The sequence below is a fragment of the Cryptomeria japonica genome, chromosome 6 (assembly GCF_030272615.1).
Source record: "Cryptomeria japonica chromosome 6, Sugi_1.0, whole genome shotgun sequence".
Lineage (NCBI taxonomy): Eukaryota > Viridiplantae > Streptophyta > Pinopsida > Cupressales > Cupressaceae > Cryptomeria > Cryptomeria japonica.
In genome coordinates, this window is record NC_081410.1 from 599409859 (window position 1) to 599420742 (window position 10884).

At 33.1% G+C, this 10884-nt stretch overlaps 1 protein-coding gene across 1 annotated transcript; it reads left to right on the forward strand.

The window, feature by feature from the left end:
* The first annotated feature begins 220 nt into the window (after positions 1-220).
* On the forward strand, positions 221-3213 carry LOC131036223 (cold-responsive protein kinase 1). Its single transcript, XM_057968069.2, has 7 exons — positions 221-1004; positions 1431-1565; positions 1672-1799; positions 1879-2092; positions 2170-2401; positions 2490-2640; positions 2734-3213. Exons 1-7 carry the CDS (start codon positions 251-253, stop codon positions 3049-3051), a joined length of 1932 nt encoding a protein of 643 aa, XP_057824052.1. The 5' UTR covers positions 221-250; the 3' UTR covers positions 3052-3213.
* The last annotated feature ends 7671 nt before the right edge of the window (positions 3214-10884 follow it).

Genomic DNA, 10884 nt, shown 5'->3' on the forward strand with positions numbered 1-10884 from the left:
ATAATGAAAACTAAATATGAAAAATATATAATTAATATTTTAAGAAAAACCATTATATAGAATTGTGTTTTAAAATCAAATCGGTTGACTCGTGAAAGTTGGTAGAGAATTGTGGTTTAAAATCAAATCGGTTGACTCGTGAAACCTGGTATAGAATTTGGTTTAAAATCAAATCGGTTAACTCATAAAAAATATGATGAGCTCTAAAACCACTAGGGAATAAAGAGAGTGAGCGGCAAGCGCCTGGTCAATGGAGATTTTTCAAGTGGCCCTGTTATTAGCGGTCTTGTTTCTGGCCATTGCAGGCGCTGATCCAGAGGCTAATCTCTTGCAGGATGGATGCAGTGACGTCAAAAGCACCAACGTTACACTCTTTCAACAAAATTTGAATACCACTTTGAAATCTCTGCTTCAAGCAGTTGCTTCATCTGGTTTTGCTACAAATGAGTCGGTCACTGGAACAGATCCAGTTTATGGCCTTGCCCAGTGCAGACAGGACAAGAACTCATCTGATTGTGTTGCTTGTATCACCGTCGCAGAGAAGCAAATTCGAAATTGCTCCAATGTTTCCGGGGGAAGAACAATCTATGACGGCTGTTTTCTGCGCTACGAGAGCAACAACTTTTATACACAGAGTACTGCTGATGGAAATGAACAGATTTGTGGTGACGAAACAATTAGTAATGGGAGCAATTCATTTTCTGCAACAGCTCAAAGTTTGATAAGCGATCTGTGCATTGTGACTCCGAAGACGAGTGATTTGTTTGCGGCGCAGTCTAGGAAAGATGCGTCGAATACGACCATCTATGGGCTTGCTTGGTGTTTGAAATCTGTTGGTGAACAAGGATGTAAGGAGTGCCTCACAGTAGCACAGACCAATATAGCCAATTGTTTTCCTCGATTGGAAGGACGTGCTGTGGACGTTGGCTGCTCCTTGCGTTATGCAACATACTCTTTCTTTTCAGACAACGCCACCACTGATCTTGCACAATTTTCGTCTACAGGTTGGAAAATTTTGACCTCTAAGGCTTATAAATAGGATATCTTCTTGGGTATTGAATTTGAGATATTTTAGTTTTATTTGCTTGTTAGAATGAAGAGAATTTGACGATTGTTTAAACAGGGGAAAATTTATAGGCTAAGGGGTTTAGAGTGTGATAGTTAAGTTATGCTATTGTTGATGGTGTGGTGTTATTAAGGTTTAATTTTTCTTTATGTTAATTGTAAATCTTTAAGGTATTCTTGATAACGGAAGATCTTATTTTACTTGTCATTTGTATGCCAAATTGTTTCAAAAATAGATTTTTGTTTACAGATATTTTGATGTAATTGTAGATGCCTCTCCATATAATTATTTTTATTGCATGTAATTTTTTATATAATATTTTACTATGGAATTTTAACATTAGTTCTGCGTGTTTGATTTGCAGGGAGTAAAGTTAGCTCTACAGTATGGATAATAATCGTAGTTGTGGGAACCGTCATAATTATCACTATCTTAATTTCTCTGATTTTATTTCGGCAGAGATTGTTGACATATTTTAGACGGCCACCGGAGAGACAAGGTAAAGATGAACATTATACAAACTGAACTATGTCTTTTACAATCTTTCCCTCGAGATGATTTTAATTAACATACTTTATCATAATCTACCGGAATCTGTGAAACAGTGAATACTGAAACCGCAACTGAACTCCGCGGACCCGTGGATTTTGATTACAAAGCACTTAGAAAAGCCACCAATAACTTCTCTCCAGAAAACAAGATTGGAGAAGGAGGGTTCGGCCAAGTATATAAGGTGAGCTGCTACGAATTGAGCGCTAACAATGTATGTGAATTGGGATAAATCATCTGAAAATTGGTCAATTTCGTTGCAGGGTACACTGAAAAACGGCAAAATCGTTGCAGTAAAGAAGTTAACTTTAAACCAATCTGCACGCGCGATAGCAGAATTCGAAAGCGAAGTAAAGTTGGTATCGAATGTTCATCACAGGAATCTGGTGCGCTTGTTGGGATGCTGCAAACAAGGTCCAGAGAGATTGCTTGTTTATGAGTATATGTCAAACACTAGCCTTGACAGAATATTATTTGGTCCGTAATTTCACCCATTTCCCCTCTCCATTGCATCTTCTTCCATTATCTTTCTAATAAAAATGGGTTTACTGCAGGAGAAAGTGAAAAGATACTGACCTGGCAAGAAAGATTTAACATCATATTGGGCACCGCCCGTGGTCTGGCATATCTGCACGAAGATTTTCATGTGTGCATCATCCATCGGGACATTAAATCCAGCAATATATTACTGGACGAAACCCTTCAGGCTAAAATAGCAGACTTCGGACTAGCAAGACTTCTTCCCGGCAGTAGAAGTCATCTTACGACAAGAACTGCAGGAACTCTGTAAGAAAACATCCCGTTATTTGTATTACTTAATAATTTGCGTTGTATTGTGTATAATAACAAGGAATAAGATGGTTGGTTTTGACAGAGGATACACAGCTCCAGAATACGCCATCCATGGGCAACTGACTGAGAAAGCTGACACCTACAGTTTTGGCGTGGTGGTTCTTGAGCTCATTACCGGGCGAAAAAGCATTGACCTGAAGCAGCCACCTGAAATGGAATATCTGCTAGAATGGGTATTTTTCACATACTATCTCTATTGGCATCTCTGTTTTATGGCCCCGCTTGTCATGTGATGAAGAAGCTGAATTTTATAAAACATATTGCAGGTGTGGAAGCAATACGAATCAGGGAATATTTTGAGTGTGGTGGATAAGAGGATGGAGAAAGAAGAAGTTTATAATGAAGAAGAGATATTGAAGGTGTTAAAGCTTGCACTGTTATGCATACAAGCTTCTGTTGTAGATAGGCCATCAATGTCCCAAGTGGTAGCTATGCTGGTGAGTGGAACAGACGTTGATTACAGAAAACCTTTTCAACCTGCTTTTGTAGGTGTGGGGAATCGAATCCGCGGTGAACATTCCAGTTCTGTCTCGGGTTCATCCCAATCGAATGCAACCATTACAGAATCTCTCAATGCTCGTTAGAAGTAGCAGCTATATATTGTTCAGTGTTGGCATCATCAACAGTGGTTTTTTGTTGAATTGATATGAAAGTCAGAAACTGGTGTATTTTAACTTGGGCTAGGAAATTTTGACATTTTCTTTATGATTTTTTAATTTACATATATTTTGAGAAACACAAAATTCAAACTGGAATAAGGAATCATTTGATTTTTCTTTTTGACTCGCTGGAAGATCGCCGTGGGTTGGTTTTGATTTCGGTTGTGTAGTTTTCTTGATTTTAGATATAGAGATCGCATTCTCTCTCACATTAAAGATTGGTTGCATAAATAATTTGTTAAGATGCAAAAAGGTTAGGGATGACTCTACGAAATCCTCGTTATCATTTTCATAATGGTAAAATGAGTTACGCGTTTATGGATCTGACCTGCACCAAGATGGATTTAAATTGTATGTGTAGATCTAGGCATTACAAATTATATAATATATGTCTTAAATTTTTATATATGTTTTGAGGGAAAAATAAATTTAGTTGCGTGTTTCCGAATTTATCTATATGAATAATTATAAGAAATGATGAAAGACAACAAAATAAATATCTAATATATGTTTTAGATGTTGACATAAATGAATGGTATTGTAATAAATTATTTGTTATGTGGTTGAATATGTCTTATATATTCTTATTATATGATTTCTTTACAATGAACAAAATTAATTAGAATTGGTCTTTAATATAAGTCCAAATGACATATAAAATTTTATAGTTGAATACATATATAATCACTAAATGAAAGAGTTAGGTAAGCACTAAATGAAAGAGTTAGGTAAGCACTAAATTTGAGTTTGAAAAATAAGTCTAAGGGCCACATTGTGAACCATACAATTGACTTCACTCACACAAATCATGGCTCTAAGCTTAGGTTAGGAATGTATGAACTAGAAACTTGGAGTTGTTCTTAGGATTGAATACAAATAAAGTCATATAAGATTTGGATTTTGGAGTTATTCCTAAGATTGACTACAAAAAAGTCATATAAGATGTGTAGATCTAGACCTTACAAATTATTTTATATTTGTCTTAAATTATAATATATATGTTTTTTAGTAAAAAAATAATTTGGTTGTGTGTTTGAGAATTTATTTATATTAGTAATTTTAAGAAATGATCAAAGACAATAAATAAATATTTAATATATGTTCTATTTGTTAGAATAAATGAATGGTGCTGTAATAAGTTCTTGGTTATGTGAATGAATGTGTCTTAAACACACTCTTGTTAAATGATTTTTTTACAATGAACAAAATTAATTAGAATTGATCTTTAATATAATTCCAAATGACAAATAAAATTGTATTGTCGAATAAATATATAATGACTAAATGGAAGACTTAAGTAAGCCCTAAACTTGAATTTGAGAAATAAGTCTAAGGCTCATTTTGTGAGGCTTATAATTAACTTCACTCACTTACACAAGTCATGATCGTAAGCTTAGGTAGGGAATGTATGAAGTAGAAACTCAGAGTAGTTCCTAGCATTGATTATAAATGGAATCATCTAAGATTTGGATCATGTACTATGTTTAAAAAAAACAAAACACTGACACATATATATTTGTAATTCTATAAGAAATAATTAGCTCAAAGAAAATTTAATATGAAGAAAAAAATACAAGGTATCATGTTTTGTATTCGTTCAAATTTGAAACAAAATTTTACCTCACAACATATAATTTTAGAATTTACTTCCACAATCCACTGATTTGATATAGGAAATGTTATTATACTATTACTGAGAATATTAATACACAACAATTGCTTATTTAATCATTTATCCCATTAAATTATTAATAGATGCCGATTGCTTACCCAATATTTTATCCCATTTATAAGACGTACACGCCACTTTATCCTTTTTCATTTCCTAATCTTCTGAAAGAGATTTGAATAGGTGTTTGTTTTGCATTTTGTTTTGCTAACATATCCTTAATTGTCAATTTTCTATCTATCTAACCAAAACAATTTTGTTCGACGTAAACAGATAGACTCCGTGAAACAAATGATATTATTATATAGATATAGAAACAATGCAAATAATTTAAGTATTAAATGAAATGTTGAAGCAAGAAAATCAACGTATTTTGTGGCACCATCCTTCAAGTTGTTATACGTCCTTTTCCTTTTATGTCAATTATTCGATCAACCGACTTCTTACCGTTAAAAGAGGAAAAAAAAGTTTATAACACATTTCACAAATAAATAAAATGTGACAAAAGCTTTCATACGTCGAATCATATATTTTCTATACAAGTTGTCGACATTTACATTGCAGGGACCAAAGTTAGTTGTATAGGGCGGTGGATAATGATTATGGTGAGCGAAACTTGATTTTGCTAGCCGGCTTTTGAGATATTTTAACCGCGTGGGATAGAGACAAGGTAAACTTCAATATTATTAACACTAGAGAAATAAAAGTTTGTAACAATGATACGTGGCAAATGTTGGAGTTATAAGGTGTCAATTGTGAAGGTTAAAATTTGATTGATTTGTTATTTGTAATTGATTTTGATGTGTGATGTATTTTTGGAGGTTTTTATGTTGTATTCTTTTATTAGTTCCATTCAAGGTAGAATTATTTCATACATCCACTTTTACTTTTCAATTAGTTTTCAATTAGTTGAATCAATCAGTATTTAGAATTAAAAATTTTGAGCAAAAATTCTATAGTTCATATTTATTTTATATTTTACATAAATATAAAAATATCATTTTTCTTTATTTCTATTGGTTCATATTGAAAATAGTGGATAGAAAATTCAATTTTCTTTAAAAAAGACATATTTTTCCATTTCATTCAATAAATAGTGTCAGCAATATTAAATGTATGTCAGTTCAAGTATTCAATTCCTCCATTCAAGAAAATATTTGAGTACAAGGAACATCAAGCTACAACAAATTATCTTCAAGTATGTTTTCAGGATGGATTTTGTTACGATTTATCATGTTATCGGACCAATAATTGAAGGACTTAAATTGAAAGAGCATTACATCACCACTATTATCAATGTTGAGATATAATTTTATCAATTCAACATTTTTCTTTAGATTTAGCCTTTGTCCTATCAGTGGTAAGTTTTCTTTTTTAATCGTCATTGTTGTAGTGGAGGTTAATTCTTACTTGGTGTTTGAATTAGGCAAGCTCCTATACAACACAATATTTTTTCCCTCTTTTCTATGTGTAGGTTCTAGATTTGATGATAGAAAATTGTAGATTTGTAGAGAGAAGACTAAGACATAGTTTTAGATTTTGAATAGGTGAGAATTTTGGACTATATCAATTAGTGTCGTAGTCTTACTAGTTTGACATGATTTTTTGAGGGTTTGTAGTTTGGATGTTCCTGATACTAGATTTAACGCCTCTTTGCATCCAAACACCTATGAAGACTATGACACCTAGTTCTATAATTGATGCAATCAAGATTGGGGGGTCATATCAAACTACCTAATCTTGCAACATTAACATCCCATCTCAAACATTATATGGAAACAAATTTGAAACTTATCTTTATTTCAACTTCATATTTACATTCATTCAACAAGAGATAAAATTCAAAAAATCTATAATGATTCTAGACACTTCATGCGTACAGGTCTTCAAAGTTTCACGGCTTTGCACCTTCTTGACTTCACTCCTCATTTGAAGTTTGATATTCTTCTTTATCTTACAACTCTCACGACTTCTTTGAACACATCCAACATACTGAAAAAACACTTAATTTTTCACTTAAAATGATTTTAATTGTCACTTATGATTTTTAATTTGACATTTTGTAATAATTATTTAATTGTTATTAAAGTTACTAAAAGAAAATATCATAACTTAAAAAGTATGTAAGAGTTGTTCAAATAGAAAAACCTAACGAGAAGAAGTAAAGAGTGGACATGGAAAAGATAAGGAAGATATTGTTATTTATGTATGGATAACAACACCTAAATAAGGTGGTGGTTTCCAAAATATTGACATAGAAACCATTCATGGCTTCCATTTCTGTGCTTCTTCAATGTTGTCTAAAACGTGGCAAATGTCAAAGCAATTGGGCTTTCATTCAACTTGGCGTATTGATTTGTCTGCGTTTTGAGGAGTTCATCGATGACATCTTGGAGTCGATGTCGGTAACGACTTTTATTTGCAATCCTTAGAGTTCCATGTGGGTATAAAGTCTCTTCGCTACATTGTAAGGACATTCACACAGTCGAGTCAAGTTGACTTCTGGTCGATTGGGAAGTCATATAGTTCTTAGTCAATTGGACGGGCCAAATGGAATAGTTTTTACGTAGTAGTTTGGATGGTTCTTTCGAGGCTTACATCATGTAGAAATTTTCTTAATTTTAAATATTTAGCATTTTGATGCATCAAAATTCTTCACAATTTCCTATTTGCATGTGGTATGTATATATTTATTTATTTCGTATATGCATGTGTATAAGTTTATTGTGCATGTAACCTCAACGCGACATTGTTGATAGATAATATGCCTTGTATTCAATAGATTAGATCCTAGAAACCTTAAAATCTATGGACATGGCAGTGGAGAATGAAAAAGGAGAACAAATTTAATTTAGAGAATTTTTAAAGGTAATCTTGAATCATCTTTAATGTTGGAAATTCAAAAAAAATAAAGTAGAAAAACTTGGACTTTTTATGTTAACTTACTCTTGACAAAATTCAAACCCCCAAACTTTTCAAAACCCTACAACATTAAGATTTTCACCTTCAACATAGCAATAACAAGTTATTTATCCCTCCTCTATCAACCTATTTCACTTTAAGTGTATTTGGACTTTTAAACTCACTTCTAGTTGCTTCCTAAGTGAGTACTTCTTATGTTAGAGCTAGTTGAAATGTGCATGAATAAATTATACCATTGTGATCTATTATTTTTCGTTGCGGTGGTTATCATTCTATTGGTGGTGCTCTTTTGGGTGTGTTTATATTGAAAATAATTCTTATACCTCATGTTATGAATGTAAGTGCTTTAGATTTCATATATATCTTTGTGGTTGATTGATGTGATATTGTCATGTCATGTTGGTGGTTCAATTGTGGATTATCATTTGTTTATTGTGGTTTTATGCTTTATCATACCATTATTCAACTAATATCCATGAACTACTCAATGTTGATTTATAATTCAATATAATGTCAATGAAATGACTGAAGAAAAGGGAATGAATGTGGCAACTCTACAAAAGTAAGAAATTGAACACCATAGATGAAGATATATCATAGGTTCCAATCGAACTAAATCATGAAACATAAATTCAAGACATCAAAGAGAAGAATTTGGAGAAACAAAAGGAATAGATAATAATTTCTTTATTTTGAGGGTCACTTGTGGTTTGCTCCTTTTTTGATGTAAGTCTTTAGACCTCACTTACCTTTCCCTTTTGTACTACTTTTGATTTTTGGTCATTCTTAGAAGTATGGTAGGACATACTTAATCGATTAAATTTAAGCACACAAAAAGAATATGCTGTCACAAAATTTGAAACAAAGTATTTGAATGCAAAATATAATGTCCTAGTGGACTAGTGAACTAGTATAGTAGATTTAGCTTTTATGATTGATTGGCTGGTAGAAAGATTCAAATGTCATAGGATTGTTTCATAAATACATTTGCATTATCATTAATTGGAAATAGGTGGCATGTGATACAATGTGAATGAATATTTTGTAATGGTTTTCACTTTTGGGCATGAGAAAGGTGAATTTAGATTTGGTGGAAAATGTCCCAAAAAAAAATTTGGTTGAAGGTGACTAATTTTAATGTATTGTGTAATAGAAAATCCTAAGGTGGTTTGTAATGGTAAATTATTAATAGTTCTTGTGGACTAAATATTTATGATGTTTGTAAAAAATAATATAAAGAAGGTATAAATTCTAATGTCTAGGAACTTTTTTTTTCTTCAATTACAAATAATATTATAACTGGACTTTCAAAACTTATGTGATTTTAAAATTAAATACTTAGTAATGTACACAATTTGATTTATATTTTGTAATTCACTTAATACTTGTGGAGATTTTTTTTTATATCTCTTTGTTTTTATTTAGCAACATAAAGCATCTTAAATATCATCTTATAGTGCAATTATCCCTTGTTTTCTCTCACACAATGCATGTGGGATTAAAAATCATTTTCATAAAACAAAAAAAAATCCTTCCAAACGTTCAATTTGAGTGGGAACAAAAAAGGAATGGAAAATAAAAAATCATTACATAGAATTAGAAAAGGTTCATAGGTAAATGACCTCACTACCTCCTTAGTGCTTATGACTTGTTGGGATTATCGTAATATTTAACTCAACATTTGGTAGGCCTCAACTACACCTCTACATTGCTAATGCACCCCAAAAAAGTAAATTGCAATCAATGATTTCTATAGCAATTTGATCACACAAAAAAGTTTAGTTGACCAATGACAATATTTCTCTCTCTAAAGAAACACATAAGATGAAAATTATCCACTTTCTCAAGAGTTGTCAAAATAGATAGTTATATTTTTTAGTTTCTATTTTGGAATACTATCACAAGAGATCAAATTAATGGATATGAGTGAATCAACATTAATGTCAATGTTGGAAATATGTTTTTCATAAAATAATCTAAGACCAACAAAAAGGGCTTGGAACTCTATCTCATTGTTAGTTCCAAGCACCAACTTCTTTAAAAAACCTCAAACCAATTTCCCATCCTTTTGTTGGGATTAAGGTGTCTCAACCTTAGAGTCCAAAAATGTTTATTTTATTATTTATTTATTTTAGCACTAGTTTGAAAGCCCTAAAAAGAGGGGACTGGTGTCATTGGTTTCTATGTTTGAACTATGATAATTTCTTGTATTTACTGTGATGGTTACTAGTTCAGTGGAAGTGTCATGGAGAGTTATTATTTGACAATTGATATTTATTGTGGAGTTCACTTTCGACAAGTGGTGTGAGGCATGTGTAGAATATGGCAAGGTGACTGTTAGCCGCATTATTGTATACGAGAATAAGAATAGTTAATTAAGTCGTAATTGGGTTTGTTAGTTGGCAATCGAGGGGTGGCAGTTGCGGTGCGACGGTTGGTGCTTGCACCCCCTCAGTATCTTTATATACTCTCGATTGTAACTTGTGAAGGACATGAAATTATGAATGGAATAACATATCTGATACTTGTCTGATATCTATGGCATTTAAAGCTATGAGATTTCCGCAATCCATATTGTATAATAGTTTGTTTTTTTGGATTCGATTGTGTGTGTTATTTTTCCATCACACACAATCGAATCCAGAAAAACAAACTATTATATCTATGGCATTGTTTTGCATTTGGTGAGAGAGGTAGAGTAGGCCTTCTGTGAAGGTTATCTAGAGCTTCGGAGGTCACAATAGACAACAACTATAGTTGAGGCTTTGAGGGTGGCAGCAGTAACAGCTCGGGAGGAGCTGGCTACCAGGTTTCGCGAGCTAGAGGCCACCATGGCATAGAACCAGGCAGCAGTGGACATTTTAGTAGCAGAGAAGTCTGCCTTGCTGATACAGTTGGAAGAGGAGAGGGCCTCGAGGGAGCTGTTGGAGACTCGGTTGGTCAGTGCCTTGGAAATTGTGGACAAGAAGGATAAGGAGGTGCTCGAGGCATCCTATATGGTAAAGACTGCTATGGAGCGGTAGATGGTTGCGGAACGGGATCTCAAGAGGAGGACGGAGCAGGTGTATGAGCTCCGTGGGCGCTTGGCGTCCACTGCTACACCACCACCGGTGCCTTCTTCATCAGGGACGCCTTCTGCACTTCCTTAGGTTTTTTTCTTCTTCTGG

Excerpts from the sequence above, each read along its gene's own strand:
- LOC131036223 (XM_057968069.2), top strand. The coding sequence starts at position 251 with ATGGAGATTTTTCAAGTGGCCCTGTTATTAGCGGTCTTGTTTCTGGCC. Across the intron at positions 1,005-1,430 it reads TGCACAATTTTCGTCTACAG|GGAGTAAAGTTAGCTCTACA; the intron begins GTTGGAAAATTT and ends TTTGATTTGCAG. Across the intron at positions 2,402-2,489 it reads ACAAGAACTGCAGGAACTCT|AGGATACACAGCTCCAGAAT; the intron begins GTAAGAAAACAT and ends TGGTTTTGACAG.